At 50.9% G+C, this 18928-nt stretch overlaps 2 protein-coding genes across 11 annotated transcripts in view; one reads left to right on the forward strand and one right to left on the reverse strand.

Moving 5' to 3' along the window:
• Positions 1 to 4504: 4504 nt before the first annotated feature.
• On the reverse strand, positions 4505 to 15026 carry HAUS5 (HAUS augmin like complex subunit 5). Of its 2 annotated transcripts, none has more exons than XM_077854732.1 (19): positions 14871 to 15026; positions 14092 to 14154; positions 13969 to 14001; positions 13809 to 13833; positions 13083 to 13188; positions 12846 to 13005; positions 11658 to 11727; positions 11486 to 11568; positions 10904 to 10961; positions 10632 to 10756; positions 10364 to 10427; positions 10122 to 10252; positions 9712 to 9874; positions 9401 to 9481; positions 9155 to 9300; positions 8786 to 8897; positions 8569 to 8701; positions 6020 to 6152; positions 4505 to 5876 (listed from the first exon to the last, which is right to left on the reverse strand). In XM_077854732.1, exons 1-19 carry the CDS (start codon positions 14966 to 14968, stop codon positions 5759 to 5761), a joined length of 1902 nt encoding a protein of 633 aa, XP_077710858.1. In that variant the 5' UTR covers positions 14969 to 15026; the 3' UTR covers positions 4505 to 5758. The 2 variants fall into 2 exon arrangements, with proteins under 2 accessions (XP_077710858.1, XP_077710850.1); XM_077854724.1 differs by having other exon boundaries at positions 9401 to 9499.
• LOC144287296 (uncharacterized) overlaps positions 15017 to 18928 on the forward strand; it is an 83152-nt gene continuing 79240 nt past the window's right edge. For 3 of the 9 annotated variants that reach the window (XR_013355156.1, XR_013355150.1, XM_077854774.1), the window contains exons 1-2: positions 15027 to 15288; positions 15405 to 15541. Coding sequence is in view for 1 of the 9 variants with exons in the window: in XM_077854774.1 (XP_077710900.1) it covers positions 15429 to 15541 (113 nt within the window). In the remaining 8 variants the exon portion in view is untranslated. Of the gene's footprint in view, positions 15289 to 15404; positions 15542 to 17408; positions 17571 to 18449; positions 18637 to 18928 lie in introns of all 9 variants that reach the window. The other 6 variants (XR_013355180.1, XR_013355187.1, XR_013355162.1 and 3 more) reach the window with 5 other exon arrangements.

Genomic DNA, 18928 nt, shown 5'->3' on the forward strand with positions numbered 1-18928 from the left:
GAGAGCGCTGTGAAGTCGCTGGCCCCATCCCTAAAGAGGAAAGTGGACCTTTGAGAGCTCAGAAAAGTTCGCAGGCTCCGCCTGTGCCACCGAAGCTCCTTCCGGAAGCTTTAACACAGGGAAGTCCGCAGCAGCCCGGGGCTGGGCGGGGCTAGGCGGGGCTGGAGGCGGCTGGTTGCCGAGCGCCTCCCCTCTCGGGTAGACGGGCTCGCACACCGCCGGGGACTCCCCGAGAGACGAGGGTCCTGGTGTGGGGGGGGGCTCAGAGGGGCGCCTGACCCGGGCTTTCTGCAGAGGGTGACCTCTGAAGACTTGCTGGACGAAAATGGAGAGAGAGTTGTGGGGGGCGGGGGGAGGAACAGTTCCTGCAGAGGCCGAGACCGCAGTAACATGTCAGCTCAGAAGGTCACGTGGGTAGGTCTGGTCTCCGTGGCCTTTGGGACGCCGCGCGTCCCTCTTCGTCGTCTTCAATGTGTTGTGTTATGAATATTTAAAATACACAACACTAGAGAATATAACGAACCTCCACCTCTCAGCAATTACTCATATTCTACCCTTTTTGTTTCACGTATTCTCCTCATTGATATTATGATTTTGCTGGAGTATATTAAATTCCAGACATCGGTCAGTTCACCCATAAATGCTTCACGGTGTCTCGCTAACAGATAAGGACTATTTATTTATTTTAGATAAGGACTATTTAAAAGAAAAAAGCATTTCACACCTAGGAAAATTAAATAATATGTATATTATTAGATGATATATGTATATATATATCATCTAACACCCAGACTGTTCAATTTTCCCTGCCGCAGAATGTCTTTGTGTAAAATCAGGCTACAAATAAGGTATACACGTAGCATTTGGTAGGTTGGTGGAATTTGTGTGTGTGTGTGTGTGTGTGAAAACTTACTTTTTACTGGCTGTCTTGGTTTCTTGAAGTTCCAAGTCTAAATCAACACTAATGAATCCTTTGTGAAAATACTGTCTTTGGGGATCCCTGGGTGGCTCAGCGGTTTGGCGCCTGCCTTTGGCCCAGGGCGCGATCCTGGAGACCCGGGATGGAATCCCACGTCGGGCTCCCGGGGCATGGAGCCTGCTTCTCCCTCTGCCTGTGTCTCTGCCTCTCTCTCTCTCTCTGTGTGACTATCATAAATAAAAAAAAAAAAAAAAAAAAAAAAAAAAAAAAAACTGCTACGCACACACAAAACCAAATGGTCAACAAAACATTCTCCTTTCCTTCTGAAGGTTTCACAATGCATTGTTATCATTAACTAGTCTTTTACTATTAAACTTAAATGGCCAATTGACAGTTCTGAGACCGTTCTTCCACCACCGATTAAGACTAGGGTGGCAGGTATTGGGGATAATATTCATTTAGCCTTCTGAGCTTTCTGGGCAGACTTGTGACTGCCAGTTCCAGCTGCCTTCTTGTCCACTGCTTTGATGACACCCAGAGCAACTGTCTGTCTCATGTCACAAATAGCAAAACGGCCCAAAGGAGGACAGAGAAGCTCTCAACACACATAGGTTTGCCAGGAACCATGTCAACAATGGCAGCATCCCCATGGTTCAAGAACTTGGGACCATCTTCCAGCTTTTTTCCAGAATGACAATCTATCGTCTCCTTCAGCTCAGCAAACTTGCAATGTGAGCTGTGTGGCAATCTAGCGCAGGTGCCTATCCAGCACTGATTTGGCCTGGATGGCTCAGGATAATCACCTGAGCCGTGAAGCCAGCTGCTTCCATTGGTGGGTCATTTTTGCTGTCACCAGCCACATCACCATGACGAACATCTTTGACAGATACGTTCTTGACATTGAAGCCCACATTGTCCCCAGGAAGAGCCTCACTCAAAGCTTCATGGTGCGTTCCGACAGACTTTACTTCAGTTGTAACAGTGATTGGAGCAAAGGTGACCACCATGCCCAGCTTAAGAACACCAGTCTTCACTCGGCCCACTGGGACAGTACCAATACCACCAATTTTGTAGATGTCCTGGAGAGGCAGGCGCAAGGGCTCATCAGTTGGATGAGTTGGTGGCAGACTGAAACCCAGAGCTTCAAGCAGTGTGGTTCCATGGTCATTCCCATCTTTATGGGTGACTTTCCATCCCTTGAACCAAGGCATGTTAGCACTTGGCTCCAGCATGTTGCCACCATTCCAACCAGAAATTGGCACACACGCTGTGTCGGGGTTGTAGCCAATTTTTTTAATGTAGGTGCTGACTTCCTTAATGATTTCCTCATATCTCTTCTGGCTGTGGGGTGGTTCAGTGGAATCCATTTGGTTAACACCAACAATTAGTTGTTTTACACCCAGTGGGTAAGCCAGAAGGGCATGCTTGAGGAGATACCTGCTTCAGATTCACCGACACCAACAGCAACAATCAGGACAGCACAGTCAGCCTGGGATGTGCCTGTAATCATGTTTTTTTTTTTTTTTTTTTTAATTTATTATTCATGGAGAGAGAGAGAGGCAGGCAGAAAGACAGGCAGAGGGAGGAGCAGGCTCCAAGTAGGGAGCCCGATGCGGGACTCGACCCTGTGTTTCCAGGATCACGCCCTGGACCGAAGGCGGCGCTAAACCGCTGAGCCACCGGGGCTGCCCTGTAATCATGTGTTTGATAGTCTGTGTCCTGGGGCATCAATGATGGTCACATAATACTTGCTGGTCTCGAATTTCCACAGGCAGAGATCAGTGCTGATACTACGTTCATGTTCAGCTTTAATTTTTCCAAGACCCAGGCATACTTGAAGGAGCCTTTTCCCATCTCAGCAGCCTCCTTCTCAAATTTTTCGAGTGCTTTTGTCGATCCCACATTTGTAGATCAGATGGCCAGTAGTGGTAGACTTGCCCGAATCTATGTGTCCAATGATGACATTGATGTCTTTTCCTTTCCCATTTTGGTTTAGGTTTAGCAGTGGTTTTCACGACACCTGTGTTCTGGTGGCAAACCCATTGTGAAAAAGACCTGGAACAGTTCTTACCTGAATCAATTGTGCCACCAGCTTGGTAGTTAGGTTCATTCCCCCCTCCCCCCCCCCCGATTTTTAGGGATTTCTTCTCATTTTTTTAATTATGAAAAATTATATGTTTCCACGGTGCAAAGTATGAAACAGTAGATGGCTGGCTTCCATCCCTGTCCCTTTTACCTTATTCTCTTCTGAACGATCTCAAAGCTGCAGTCATTTTCCTTAATACTTCAAAAACATCCTCCAAGAATATTCTCCCACTAAAAACAATGCCATTATCTCATCAGAGACATTTAACAAAGGCACAGTAATGTTCTCTAACATACGAGCTTCCCATTTCCAATTTTCAAATTTCCTGTTGTCTCCAGATGACTGGGATTTGTAGGAATGACATTATGTAACTTGCCATGGTTCACTGGGCAAAGCATCAGCAGAGCTCTTCTGAAAGGAAATTCCACGGTTCCTTCAAGACCTACCTTGCATTTGGTTGTCACTACTCTTTTTAACAGTCCCCAATCTAGTCCCATTGACCTTCTGAATACAGTCTAGTTGTTTGTACAAGATCTTCCAACTTGTAGTTCACCCCGTATACCTTTGGGGTAGGTTCCTATAAGCAGCGTTGTTTAGGCAAAGAGTAAATGCATATGGAGTGTGCTGGAAATCATCCCCTAGTTGTTTCACATTGCATGTCCACTGCTGTTATCGAGTGTTGTTTTCCCATGGCCTTGTCAACGGTGAGCTTCCAAAATTTTAGGTTTCCTTTTTTGCAGTTGATGGGTGGAAGATGTACCAAAGTAGGGTTTTGTTTTGTTTTCCAAAGTAGGGTTTTAATTTACTTTTCTATTATAATTGAATTGGAGCCTATTTTCTGAGAATTGTCCATTTATTTTGCCAACTTTTCTATGGACTTAAGAATTTTTTTCTACTTTGACATACACATACGTGTGCACACAAATCCACTTATAAATTGAAAAATTTCCTCAATTTATCTTTTTACTTTTTTTTTTTTACACCACGAAAGTTTTTTTAAAAAAATTATTTATTCAGAGAGCATATGAATGGGGAAAGGGGCAGAGGGAGAGGGAGAAAGAGAATCCCAAGTAGACTCTCTGCTGAGCCCCAACTTGGGGCTGAATCCCATGTCATGAGATCATGACCCAAGTGGAAACCGAGGTTAGCTGCTTAACTTGACTAAGCCACCCAGGCACCCTGCAAATGTTTGTTTTTACGTTTTCATCAGTATTTCTCTTTACTGCATCTAGACTTTGAATCATATTTAGGAAGGTTTGTCCAACTTCTAGTTTATAGTGAACTTCACCTTCAGGGAACTCACATTCTGTTTGGAGGACAACAAAGGATTAATAAAGTAGATCACAAAGTATGTTAGAAGATGTACCAGGGAGGAAAATTGAACAGGGAGGGGGGACAAGGACCCCCATGTTCAGTCTTGGCTAGGAGCTAAGATGAAGAGAGGAGGGGAACACTAAGGTGGCACATAGGAAAGGTAATGTGGTAAAGACACAAAGATGTCAAATCTCCCTCATTTGTAAATTTATTGCAACCCCAGTAAAACTCTCATCCATGTCTGTATTTTTTCTGGAACCATGCAAGTTTAGTATAAAGTTCATTTCATCTGGGAGAAAAAATTAGCAAGAAGAGACAGGGAAACCTTGAAAAATTAGAGTAAGAAGCAACCAGCCATTTCAGGTAATAAAACACGACAAAACCTTTATAATTAACACTGTGGAGATGGCACACGAGAGTCAGACAGACAATAGGCTTGGAGAGAATCCAGATATAGCCTAATTGTGGAAATTTAGCATATGAAGAGGTGGCATCTTAAATCACCTGAAGTTTTACTTTATATATAGGTGGGTAAAGTTTTACTTTATAAGTTGAAGAATAATAATTCATGGTAAAATGCACAGACCTAAAGAGTATAGCTAGATGAGTTCTGACACCCACCTCTACTACCTTCAACAAATAATCCATTTCCAACTCTAGAAAGTTCCCTTGCCTCCTCCCTTGGTTGATCCCTACTATCTACCTCTCTTTCAGAGGGAACCACTGCTCTGAGAATTTTAAATGCTAATGGGCTATATGTAAAATAAGACACAAAATTGGATCCATTTGGATAAATTCCAAATGACTTCAGAGATTTAAATGTAAAAAAAAAGGAACTACGTAAAAACTAGAAGACAAATCCTCAATGCCCCCACGTCCTTGATCTTTACACCAGCACTTTGAGCTCAGGGTGGTTGCCTGCGCTCTTGCCTCCTTCCCACCCCAGCCCCCGACAAGCCCTCCTCACATACCCATGTGCTTCCCTCTCGTTACCTTTACAGAGTGTGTGCAGCCCTCTCCCTAAGGTCACACCTTGTATAGCCTGCTTTTTCTCCAGAGCTGTTATCTTCCAACACACTATTTTGCTCACTTAACTTGAGAGGTCTACTTTCCTGTCCTAGAATCACCTCTGAAGGATGGAACTTGCGTCCATTTTGTTCAGTGTCAGATCCTCAGTGTTTAGAGCACAAGCTCAATGACTTTTTGCTGAAGGTCGAAGTGATGTGGGCAGTTTCAGGGGGACCTAGGGCGGGTCCAGACTACCCCATCTCTTGGCTCTGATGAATAAAGGACAGGTGCAAGGCAGTTGAGAGGAACACAATAGGCTGTGAGCATATGAGGGAGACAACGAGCTGACACATCCTGGTGAGGCTCTCTCTCTTCCAAAGGTCTTCTGGAGGGGTGAATATGAAGCTCTGGACTTCTGTTGAGGCCCCTTTTCATCTGCACAGCTGTTGCAGGGCGCCTTGGGCCTGGGCCCAGCGCAGTCGCCACTGGGGCAGGGACAGACCCTGGCAGAGCTCCCCAGACAGGGCGGCCTGGCCTGGCTGCTCCCACCTGGGGGAAGCGGACAGCATCACCGGAAGGCCTGGGCCTCCACACACGCAGCCTCCCCCAACGCCATGGCCTGCCTGTCACCGCCCAGGTTCTGCCCATGCCATCCGGCTCAGCACCCTCCCCCGCCCTCGTCACCCTCTTACCAGTCCTCCACAACCCCCTGTAGCTTGGGGATTCGCTCCAGTGCTTGTTTCAGCAGGTTTTCCAGCTGCTTCAGAGCCTGCCCCAGATTGTCTTTCTGCTCCTTTTCCCAGGATGCCCGGATCTGCAGCAGCTCTGCAGGTGAGAAAGCAGGGAGGCAGCTCGTTGAGTCCTGACTCCCAGGCGCCTCACAGCCAATGGGTCACCAAGGCTCCGTCACTTAGTTGTGACCTCAGCACCTCTCTCAAACCTCTCCCTCCTCCTAGGTCCTCATCTCAGGGGCAAGCCCACCATCCCCTAGGCCTCATCCTGGATACCCTCCTCCCTCCTTGACAGACCATCAATCTCCTTGGCCCATCCCTCACCTTCTCCCCCCACCTTCCACCTGGCCCCTAGCCTCCCTCCCAGGCTCCAGGCCTCAACCTCCTATTCTGGTCCATTCTCTACATGGCAGCCAGTGATCTTCCTAAAGCATAAACCTGATTCTTTCCCTCTCCTGCATGGAACCCTCCAAGGCTCCCCAGTCCCCCCCAGATGGAGTCTGAGCTCCTTAGCCTAGTACTTGAAGGTATGCACTATGTGGCCTCTGCTACTACTAAAACCTCGCCTATCCCTCTGGGCCTACTCAAGACACCAGCTTTCCTGGAAGCCCCTCCCACTGTTCCCTACCCCAAGGCTTCCTCTTCAGACTGCTACAGTCCTTCGCTCCAGCAGGGTTTCCCCCTGGAGATGTGACTGGGTCTAGTCCCTCTCCACAGGTCCCAAACAGGCCTATCTCAGACCAAGTACAGATAGATGAGCAATACAGCCACAGCCCCTGGCCTGAATCCTGGCTCCATTCCTTCCTGGTCTTCTGGCCTCAGGCATGACCTTTCTCAGGCATTTCTGCGGTCAAGTGTAACCAAGCCACAGGCTAGTGGGGCAGGGGGGCAGACTAGGGCGTGTTCGACCTACAAGGCTTGTTGATAGGTCGAAGGAGGAGGTGGTGGTGGTTAGGGTGCTGGGAGGAATTATGGATGACTCCTGGATTGCTGGTCTCAGTAAGGACAGGGGGGAGGTCATTTACTGAGGGAATGAAAACAGGGAGAAGAAAAGCAAGACTGCTTTTCAGAACAGATGGAACTACGTTCTGTTAAAGACATACTATAATCTGAGATGCTCATGTGGTGGGATGATGCTGGGCCACATCTTGGGCTGTTCCCACACCCAGGTCCCTGCTCACTGGAGAGGGGAAGGCAGGGAGCCCAAAACTCAAAGGCCCGAAAATGGTTTCCTCCTGCTTTGCTGATGGCACCCCAAGTTATTCCTCATCAATACACCTCTTCTACCTATTTATCCTTTGATTCTGTGCTCCTTGCATCTACCGCTGGGATCCCTGGGGATGGGAAGCTCTGGCCTCTCTCCCCTTTGAGTTCTCAGGGCCAGTAGTTGGCAGGGACCTAGCAAGTACTTCCTGAGGGAATCTAGCAATGAACATCTTTTCTAAGTTTCAGTTTCTTCATCTGTAAATTTGGTCTTAATAATTCCTACTCTCGGGGGCGCCTGGGCGGTTCAGTCTGTTAAGTACCTGACTCTTGCTTTTGGCTCAGGTCATGATCTCAGGGTTGTGAGGATAAGCCCCATGTTGGCCTCTGTGCTGGGCATGGAACCCGCTTAAGGTTCTCTCTCTCCCTCTGCCCCTTCCCCCTCCTCTCTCTCAAAAAAAAAACAAAAAACAAAAAAACACCCTACCCTCATCATAAGGACTAAAAGAGACTGTACACGTGGAGACAAAATGATTGCAACCACACCAGAGACACATAGCAATTAAAGTATTATGCCATGTGTTGTTCAGTGCCCTGACTGGGTAACCGGACTGAGTCTTCCCAGCAACTCTGTAAGGTACTATGATTATGCTTAGTCCACTGAGGAGAAAACTGAGGCATTGGGAGATTGCACAGCAGGGAAGAAGTAGTGCTGAGAGGAGTTTAAGTCCACAGCCTACTTTTTAAGTATTCAATCGTATTGGATGCTCATACGTGAGTACTTGGCAATTTGATGGGCAGTGTCACCTGGTTAGGAGTACAGAGATATGTCAGACTGCCTGGATTTATTTTTTATTTTTTATTTTTTTAATTAATTAATTAATTTATTTATGATAGTCACACACAGAGAGAGAGAGGCAGAGACACAGGCAGAAGGAGAAGCAGGCTCCATGCACCGGGAGCCCGATGTGGGATTCGATCCCGGGTCTCCAGGATCGCGCCCTGGGCCAAAGGCAGGCGCCAAACCACTGCGCCACCCAGGGATCCCCACTGCCTGGATTTAAATACTAGCTCTGCTCCCTAGGCAGCCACCAAGGCCTCCTGTCTTAGTTCCTACCTCTGTAAAAGGGGCAAATGGCAGCGCTAAACCCATAGGGCTGCCGTGTAAATGAAACCAGTGAACATGCTTAAAGCACTCGGTGCATAGTAGGCATTATGTCAGCAAGGGGTGTTTGTGGTTTCTTCTGGAGGGTGATGGTCCTGGGAATGGGCAGGGATGCCGGTTGTGAGGGCAGGGCAGGCCTTACCCTGGGTGGATGGTCCTGGTGGCAGGCTGGTTTTTACTCGGAGCAGATCCCAGCACCGGAAACTCTGCTGGTCCTGGAGGAACAGAAGGTCCTGGCGAAGAGAGGCGGCCTTTGGGAGGAGCAGTTCCGGAGCCTGGAAGGGAGGGTAAGGGGGAAGGACAGTCACTTTGGGCAGCAGGAGGGGTGGAAAGACAGATCCTAGGGGACAGGCACTCACCTTCCCTGAAGGCAGCCCCAGCGTGTGGCTCAGCACTATGAGGCTGGAGCCCCTCGGGGACGCAGGATGCAGCTGGTGGATGGATGGCAGGACCATGGGCAGGGGCTGCAATCTGGGGGAAAGTCCAGGTTGGGTGGGGTACTTAGAGGGAGGCCTGGGTACCAGAGGTTCTGGGGGCTGAGAGGTGGGCTCAGGAGGCCCCAGGAACGTGGAGGTGGGTCTGGGGATGAGGATTCCAGAGTGGGAATGAGGTCTTGGGTGAGGTCTGGCTGCTTGGGAACACTGGAGGCCTGGGATTATTTTTTGGGAGTGGAATCAGGAAGCAGTGGTCAGCCATGGAGGGGCTATAGGGGGTGGCTCCAGTCTTACCCTTCAGGACTATGCCGAAGCAGGGTGCCCAACAGAAGGTGGGGCAGATGCCGGGCTTCCTCCTCCAGACAGCGCAGCAGCTCCTGGCTCTGTGGTGCCACCGCCTCAGATGTGGGGAGCACTTTTCGCTGCACCAGAGCTAGCACCTGTGGGGAAAGAACGGGAAGGGAGGGGCAGCCTGGAGCCACCCAGCCCCATCTCCAGGGCCCCAGGCCTCCCCAGCCCTCACCCCAAGCCCCACCTCACCTCCGCAGGGCTCCGGCACAGGCGGGTCTTGCTGGCTGAGTTGCTCTTGATGAGCAGGCGGATGTGTTCCTGTGTCTCCTCCTGGGCAACCACGAGCCACTGAGATGGGCGGCTTTTACTTCCCACCTCCCACCCTCCAGCCCTGTCCTCCCCTTTGCACAGGTCCTGCTTCTCCTTGGGAGGCTCATCCTGGACCTCTTGCCACCACCAGAGGTCCAGTTTGGGGTCCTAACGCTCCCCGCCTCTCTCTGGCCCTCCATCAGGCACTGCCACTACCCCCCGCCCCGCCCCCCCCCAGGTCCACCTCTCACCACCAGCTGGCGCCAGTGCAGGATCCGTTGCTGTTTGGCCTGTAACTCCTGTAGCAGAAGCTGCCGCCGCCCAGCCACCTCCTCCAGCTCCTGGTTCTGGGCACGCAGGGCCTTGAGCTCTGCCCGCAGGCCACAGCCCCAGAGCCCCAGCAGCAGCGCCTGCCTGGGGTAGAGCAGAAAAGAGCAAGGGAGAGTAAGATGACTAAGACTCAAAAAAAAAAAAAAAAAGATGACTAAGACTCATAGTGGAGGAGGGAGATCAGATCTGTAAGGACACACAAGGAGCCACGAACAAATGAGGGGAACAGGGAGGCAGAGGTGCAAGCCACAGGGGCAGGAAAAAAGTCCAGTACTCTGAGACCTCTGGGAAAGAGATGGCCTAGAGGCCTCTGCTGAGGGACCCCCCTCACCTCTCGCTGGATCCCAGGGTACATCTGTTCACCTCCTCCATCAGGCCTTGGAGGCGCCGAGTCAGGATCTGGCGCTCCTTCAGAAGGGGGCCCCGCTGGGCAACCAGCGTACCCACGGCCCGCCAGCTATCCTGAGGCAGGGGTACAAAGTCAGGGTGGACATGATCCAAGGGGGTGAGGGGATCAAGTGGGCTTTGGGATGGGAAGGGGATGGAGTCCTGGGAAGGATGTCTGGGGGTCACCTGGATGAGATGCACCATGGAAGGCAGTGCCTGGCTGGAGTCTGACTGGTCTGGTGCCTGGGACCTGTGGGTAGGGTAAAACTGCTGAGGGAGGAGCCCTCTCCCCTTGCCTGGGCTCCAGGGGTGACCAAAGTCAGCCCACTTACCAGATCAGTCACTGGGTTTCAGCTCCACCCCCATCACCAGGTGACTGTGCCTGGTCCCGAGTCTGTCCCCGCTTACCCATCCACCCATCCTGCCCTGCGCTGCGGAGCACTCCATTGCACACCTGGCTATCTCCGTTTCTTGGAGCCCATCCGAACTGCACAGGGACCGAATCTCTGCCTCCCGTTCTGCAGCCAGGTGCTCCAAGGAGGCCAGGACGTGGCCCGGAGGGTGGTTTGTCAGCAGTGTCTGGTGGGGGGGAAGGGTGAAGTAGGGCCAGATGGGGGCAGGGCTATGAGCTGGGATCCATGGTAATGAGGTGGGGACCAAGAGTTAAGTCCTGGCACCCTGAGGTTTGCTCACAGGGCAGAAGGTGTGGCCCCCCCAACCCCTCACCTCTACTGAGCTTAGCCACTGCTGGTAGGAAGCTCCAAACTGGTCATCTCGAGGGGTTCTGTGGAGTTGGGGAAGGACAGAGAATATTACAAGATACATCAACTCTCCTTCTATGAATCACCAGTACCCTGTAAGGTGGGGGGTATCACTGTCCTCATTTCAAGGATGAGGAAACCAAGTCCACCTAGGCCTGCTAGACTTGAGCTCCCCGCTTATACCAACTAGCTGCCCTTAGGGCCTTTCACATGTGCTATCTGTCTAGAATACGGTCTTATCCTTTTACTCTGGCTAGGCCTCCTCACCAGAGAACTGGTCCTTCCTGATTCCCTGGCTGAGGAAGGTGTCTCCTCTGGGTACCTGGAGTCTCTCAGGCTTCCACACTCTTAACAGCCCTAACCACCCAGGTTGCCACTGTCTGTGATGGATTTGTCTCTTTTTTGTCCCAGCCTGGAAGCCCTGTAAGGGCAAAGCCTGGGGCTGAAACAGTCCAGAGGCTTAGTGTCTGAGGAATTAACAGACAAGTCACTCCTCCCTCAAAGCCCAGGTTCTTGGCAGGGTCTGTGGGGCTTAGATGACACTCACGGGATGCTGCCTCCCTTGGCCTGAGGAGTTAGGAGTTTCTGTAAGAACTGGGTCCGGAGGGTGCAGGCTGTTCGGACATCACCCTGGGAAGAAGGTGGGGAATGAGGGAAACCCAGGGGTCCACCTAACCTGACTCCCCACTCCTCCTGTCCCCATGGCACAGGACTCTTACCAGGACCACAGGTTCCAGGCCCAGGGATGCTGATGTCAAGGGTCCAAAGGTTATGTCTACTTTGGCCTTCCTGGAGAGACGAGTAGCGTTGGGGTGGGGTCCCTAAGAGAAGGGAGCTGGAGCAGATGTCTGGGTCTCCTCCTGCTACAAGGCTAGTTACTGAGCCTGGATCTCGGGGGTCACTTCTAAAATCAGGCTACTGACGTCTCCTGGCTGTATTAGTGTCCTCACTGGCCTCTGCTCTTGCCCTATGCAGTCTGTTTTCCATCTAGTAGTTCATAATCCTACTAGAACCTCAGACAGATCATGTCACTTCTCTGCCCCAAACCCTCGAAAAGAATGTGATGTTTTCCCACCACACTCAGAATAGTAACAATGGGTATTAGAAAACTCTTCTAAGTGCTCTGTATGACTTAACTCACCTAATTCCCACACGTACCCTATAAAATAGATTTAATATTATCCCCATTCCATAGAACTTACAAACTGAAGAACAGAGAAGTTAAGTAGTCTGCCCCAGGTCATGGAGGTGTAAGTGGCCAAGCTAAGACATGAACCCAGCCTCAGAGTAAAATCCCAATGCCTATATGGCACTCTGTCCACCTCTTCCACCCCCCGCCCCTCATCCCCCCAATGCTCTCCCTTTTGCCTGTGTAACTGAAGCTGAACTGGCCTCTGGGCTGTTCTTCCCAGATGCTAAGCTCAGCACCTCTCTTCTTGCTGTCCTTCTCCTTGAGATTCCTCCCCCAATTCAAATGTTACCTCCTCAGAGAGGCCTTCTCTGACCATCCTCCCCAGAGTAGCATCTCCTTCTCCCTTATTATCATATCACCTTTTTTTTTTTAATCATAGAATTTATCTTTCCCTGCAATTATAGCACCTGCTCCCTAGTTTACCATCTGGTTCCTCTGCATTATAGTGTAAGCTCCATAAGGGTGGGGACTTGTCCCTTATTTAATGTTCTTTCCCCAGAACATTCCCTAGATATACAGTTGGCACCATTCTAGGCCCTGGAAAAATAAGTGGCTGAGATAAGAAAACTTCCTGACCTCACAGACTTCAAATCCTAAGGAGTAGAGCTCAGAATTCTAGAACCCAAGAAGGGGTCAGGGTAGAGCACTGGATCTCTAAGGAAAATGTCTGTCTGCCTGCCTGGTGAAGGCTGGTCCCTGGGCACCTGAGGCCCACCTCTCTATGTCCTGCAGACGCCTCAGCTGATTCTGTAGCCGCTGCATGGGATCTTGGAGCCCCTGCTGCTGTCTTCGCATGGCCCCAGCTTGGGCCCGGAGGAGGAGAGCACGACGCTGGGTGTCTTGAATGCTCTGCAGGGTCTGCTCCATGGCCATGTCTATAGGAGAAACACGTGGCCATCAGCAGTTCCCCTACACCCACTCCATTGCTCATCTTCCCAGCCCCATAGGTCACCCTGAGCCTCGGTCTCTTGCTCCACTAGCTCCAGGCTCTGGTCTAACTCCTGGATCTCTGCCCGCAGGCGAGCAACAGTGGCTTCCAGCTCCAGCTTCCGACGGGCCTGGCGGGAACAAGTACAGAGGTAGTTAGATGCATGGGCTGGTTGGGGCTTGACCCAGCCTGACTGCTCTCTGTGGAGGACCGGTCTCCTTGCCTGCACAGGTAGGTGGCAGAGGGTTTATCACAAGTAATTTCTATGCCTGATTCTCTAGGCCTAGAGAAACACTAGGGTACCATCTGGCCGCCTCCTTCCTCCTGGGCTTGCCTCACCTATCCTCCTGTTTCCTGTCTCTGCACTGATGATAGTACATCTCTGCCCCAGTTCTTACCTCCCCACTGAGCCCCACATCTAGGGGTCCCAAGGTCTTCTGAAAGCCTTCCCCTAGATGTTACTGGGGCCCCTTGTACACAATAGGTCCTACACTGGCCTCAGTATATCTCCCAAACCAGTCCCATCTCCCAGCTCACCTCATCAGCTTTGATGCTTCATATTCATATCCCTTCAACGCCCAGCTCATGCCTGTCTCCCCCAGACTATAAGCCCTCTGAGTGTGGGGATCAGGGCTGTCTTGTGACCCAGTATTCCCAGCATCACATAGCACAAGGCTGGCCCTAGAGCAGAAATCTACAAGTCCTCTTTTTGGATGAAAGAAAATCTTATAACACATGCATGCTTCTCACCTCTGGACTGTCCTGGTGGCCATACCTAGGAAATGAGGCCAGAGTTAGGGGATGACAGAGACTTTGGGGGGGGGGACACAGGAGGTATGAGGCTATGGGTGAAAACACAGTTGGATGGGACTAGGGAAAAGAGGAAGGAATAGCTTTTAGAACCAGTTACCACAGTAGGTTTCCCCGGATCTTCTTGACACTCCTACAGCAGAGAGGCGGAAGAAGAGGTGTTACTGTGGGGCTTGCCTGTGTCCCCTCCCCTGTCACAGCCTCCCTCATGCTGCCGGCTCACCTCTGGCTGTGCACATGCCGCAAGACGTACGCCCAGATGTCGGCCCCCTGGCCCAGACACAGTCTGTGGGGACAGTGTGTAAAGGTATGCCTCGGGCATCACACAGGGTACATCATCCTTATCCTAGGGTGGTGGTGGTGGGGAAAGTCTGTACTAGGGAATTCTCCCTTCTGCAGGGAGAGAGGGCCCATACTTTTTGGAGTGAGACATTCCCTCCTGGGGAGTTCTCTGTCGCTGAGTTGTGGGCTTTTCACTGGGTGGGGTGATTCCTTTCTCCTGGGAGAAGGCCCATCTCTAGCCACTTCCAGAGGAGGGGGTTGGGGGGTACTGCCAGGAGGTGCTCTCATTACCCGATGTGGGGCATCACTCCTATAGATTCAGTCTTCAATGGGGTGGTCCTTGTTGACTCGAGCCCCCCTACCGGTTGGGGTGGGTGGGGGTGGTAGGAGGTTGCAGGGACAGTCTTACTTCAAAGATCTTACTTCCACACAAGAAGGGGGCTTCAGGAACTCTGGAGGATCCTCACTGGCGCCTCGGCCCTCACTCCGGGTGGGAGTGTGGGGGTCCCCGTCAGGGGGTCGTCCCTCAATCCAGGCTCCCCTTCCTGGATATACTACTGGGTGTGTGTGTGTGTGTGTGTGTGTGTGTGTGTGTGTGTGTGAGGGGCGCCCTTAAGGGCCATCCTCACCCGGGCAGAGGAGGGAGGGGCGGGGTTCCCATCTCCGGGGCGGGGACCATCTCCGGGGCGGGGAGTCCTCCCCACTCGGGGCGTCCCTCACCTGCGCAGCGTCGACTCCGGGGCGCGGGCTGCGACGGGCGCCCCCATCTCCTCCGTCGCCCAGCAGCCCAGCTCCCGCGCTTCCCGCATCAACTCCATGCCAGCGCCGCAGCGGCGGCCTCCCGCGCCCGCTTCAAGTGCGGCGCCCGCGTCTGACGTCACGAGCGCGCCGGAAGTGACGCTGCCGCCGGCCGGGCGGGGGTCTCCCGGCTCCTCCGCGGCGCGGAGCGGTTGCCTGTCCCTCGCTCGTCCCGTTTGGGTCGCTTTGAGTGAAGATGAAGCGGGTGTGGAGAAGCGGCAAGGCCCGTTCTCTTTCCTCGTCCTCCCGCTCACCACCAAGTGGCCCCTAAGAGGCAGAAGCTCCCAGATGCCTCCCATGATGTGCGTGACAAAATGGGGCTTTCATCCTGCGAGGCCGGGTACGGAGATGCCAAACTTACTGCCCTTTGATGTCAGCAACAGGGTGGTTCAGGTCTGAGTGAGGGTTGGGGCCGACAGCATGAGCCTAATAGCGCCCCGCCATGCGTTCTTCCAGGTGTTCCTTCGTCTTTCCCATTCCATGGCATTCGTGAGCCGACCCTGCCCCGCGGACACCGCGGTGGATGACAGCCCCAGCGTCCCTGCTGCGGAGCTCGGGTCCCCTGGGGGACGTAGACGCTTCACCATCACCAGGTAGGGGCGGTAGAAAGTAGACAGCAGGAGCGGGTCGGTTTGGGACAGGAATGTGCGAGGTCCGTGAGCTGCCCCAGAAAGCCCTGGGTCCTGGGGCTAGAGATCCAGAGAGCCCACTCCGCCTCGGACAAGGGCCCCGAGAAGTGGCAACATTCAGTGACCTATCACTGAACATGCTTGCCGAGGTCATCGCTCTGTCCTGTGTCCAGTTGAAAGCCTGACTCTCTAAGAAGTCATTCAATAAACAAATGAGGGGAGAGGTGCTGGGGTAAAAATAAACGGGTCTGAGGAGGAGGGTGGAGCAGGATGAGGGAGGGTCGCCGAGGGCAGTGGTGGACCATGTAGGGCTGTGGAGCAGAGAGGTGAGGACTGAGTGAGTGGGTCAGCAGATTGATTGGCAGTAGAGGTCCAGGGCGAGGTCCAGGGCTCTGGGATTAGGTGAAGCAGACCTTGAAATGCGCATGTGAGAGAAGGGACAGCTTTGGGGGAGATGCTGATAACAATGTGGGACCCTGTGGGTGTGAGGAGTTAAGGGACATCCAAGAGGTGGCTGGCCCAGGGCAAAGGGACCATCGGGTCACCATTAGGATAGCAAATCTGGGGGAGACGCTGTCAAGCTTCAAATATTTCATAAGGGCTGAGAAGCAGAAGAGGGTGCCAGGGACTGATGTAATCCAGGTGGGTTTCCTGGAAGAAAGATTGGCAGCTGCTACTCCACAATACCTAATGCTCAAAAGGTGCCATTTTGCTCAAACATTGTCAACCTTCTGCTTTTTCTGGGGTGTTTTGCTATTAAAAAACAAGTTGATTAGACAGCATGTCTGTCATTGGTCTGTGAGCCTTTCAAGGGGTTTTATTTTTATTTATTTTTCTTAAAGATTTTTTTTTATTATTCATGAGAGACACACACAGAGAGAGAGAGAGAGAGAGAGAGAGAGAAAGAGGCAGAGACACAGGTAGAGGGAGAAGCAGGCTCCATGCAGGCAGCCTAAACCTCAGCTAAACTGCTGAGCCACCTGGGCTGCCCTCAGGGGGTTTTAAAATGTACTGGCTGAGGATCCCTGGGTGGCTCTGGTTTAGTGCCTGCCTTTGGCCCAGGGTGTGATCCTGGAGTTCCGTGATTGTGTCCCGCGTCGGGCTCCCTGCATGGAGCCTGCTTCTCCCTCTGCCTGTGTCTCTGCCTCTCTGCCTCTCTCTCTCTCTCTCTCTCTCTCTCTCTGTCTCTCATGAATGAATAAATAAGTAAAATCTTTTTTAAAAAATAAAATGTACTGGCTGTTTAAGAGAATGAAAAGAAAATCACAGACTGACAAATATTTTCAAAACACACACTTGATGATGGACTTGTATCTAAAATATACAAAGAACTGTTAAAACTCAACCATAAGAAAACAATTTACTTAAAAATAGACAAAAGTTATAAACAGATATCTCACCGAAGAAGATGTACAGATGGCAAATAAGCATGAAAATTTGCTAAACATCATGTCAGTAGGGAATTGCAGATTAAAACAACAATGGGATACCTCCATATACCTATTAGAATGTCTAAAAACCCCCAAAATGATACCAAATGCTGTTGAAGATGTGGAACAACAGGAACTCATTCATTGCTGGTGGGAATGCAAAACGATACAGCTGCTTTGGAAGACAATCTGAAAAGGCAATCTGAAAGACTGTGATCACAAATATATGGCATTCTAGAAAAGGCAAAACTATAGGGACCAGTAAAAAGATCATTGATTTCCAGGGGATCATGACGTGGGGGTGGGGGGGTAGGGATGAAAGGGTGAGGCTCAGCAGTTCTAGGAGCATGAGACTATTTTGTATGATACTGTAATGGTGGATACATCATATATTTTTAAAGGATTTTATTCATGAAAGACACACACAGAGAGGCAGAGACACAGGCAGAAGGAGAAGCAGGCTTCCTGCGGGGAACCCGATGTGGGACTGGATCCGAGGACCCCGGGATCATGACCTGAGCCAAAGGCAGAGGATCAATCACTGAGCCATCCAGACACCCTGGGTACATCACATTATGCATTTATAAAAAGCCATAGAACTGTACAACATAGTGAGCCTTAATGTAAAATATGGATTCTAGTTAGTAATAATGTTTCACTATTGGTTATCAATTGTAACTAAGGTACCATACCTGCAAGATGGTGATAGTAGGGGAAAATGTGTGTGGAGGGAGAGGAACTATATGGGAGCTTTCTTTACTTTTTTGTGTAGCTTTCTGTAAGCTTAAGATTGTTCATGAAAGATAAAGTCTATTAAAAGTAGTTGGTTATTTTTGGAATCAAAAGTTGGAATATGGGATCCCTGGGTGGCGCAGCGGTTTGGCGCCTGCCTTTGGCCCAGGGCGCGATCCTGGAGATCCGGGATCGAATCCCACGTCGGGCTCCCGGTGCATGGAGCTTGCTTCTCCCTCTGCCTATGTCTCTGCCTTTCTCTCTCTCACTGTGTGCCTATCATGAATAAATAAAAATTAAAAAAAAAAAACAAAACAAAAGTTGGAATATTATGGAAAGTTGGAATATGACTTAATGAAACATCTATAACCATAATCTAATGATAACTAATCAGATGCACCTTGACTGAAGCTATAACATAAGGATTCTGTGTGTTTTGAAAGGAAGGCTAAAGCCAAATAAGAGATAGCGACTACCAGCCTCCCTCCAACTCTAAAAAAAAAGCCACCCAGAGGTTATTAGACACATGGATTCAAGGTGCCTCTGTTCTCAAGGGAGAGCAGAGTTGCTCATGCTGTCATCTCCCCAGGGGTCACTGACGATCTCACCAGTTTCCTCCAGTCTCTGTGCCGTGGCTTTGTAATGTGTCAGCTTGACCAGGCTGAAGGAACTGTATCTTAGAATTACCTTCTTGGTGTGCCTTCAATTAGGATGGACCAATGGAGATTCTTGGGCAAGATGTGGAGGGCAGAAGTGAAGCACCTGCCATTTTGGAGATCACACAGGTTGTCACTGGCTGGCTGCTGGCTCACGTGTATGCATAGGGCAGCAGCCAGGCCAGCAATTGTTTCACCGTTTCCTGGATATTCCTCCCAGATTCTCCAACTCCTGGGCCAGGTGTGTGTTCAGCTCAATGATGAAGGATGCCAGCTTCTCCTGTGGGTGCTCATACCACCAAGGGCAGAGGCCTGCTTGTACCAGCCTATTCTAGCTTCTCCCCCACTTTATATCTGTCTTCCCTTCCTAACTGGCTCTGTGTACTTTGAGTGCCAGCATCAGACACTTACGACCACAACATTAGGGACTGCTTCACAATTCCAATTGTGTAAGGTTAAATCCCAATTCATCTGTCTGTCCGTCTGTCTATCTATCTATCTATCTATCTATCTATCTATCTATCTATCTATCT

The sequence above is a fragment of the Canis aureus genome, chromosome 1, assembly GCF_053574225.1.
Source record: "Canis aureus isolate CA01 chromosome 1, VMU_Caureus_v.1.0, whole genome shotgun sequence".
NCBI classification, from domain to species: domain Eukaryota; kingdom Metazoa; phylum Chordata; class Mammalia; order Carnivora; family Canidae; genus Canis; species Canis aureus.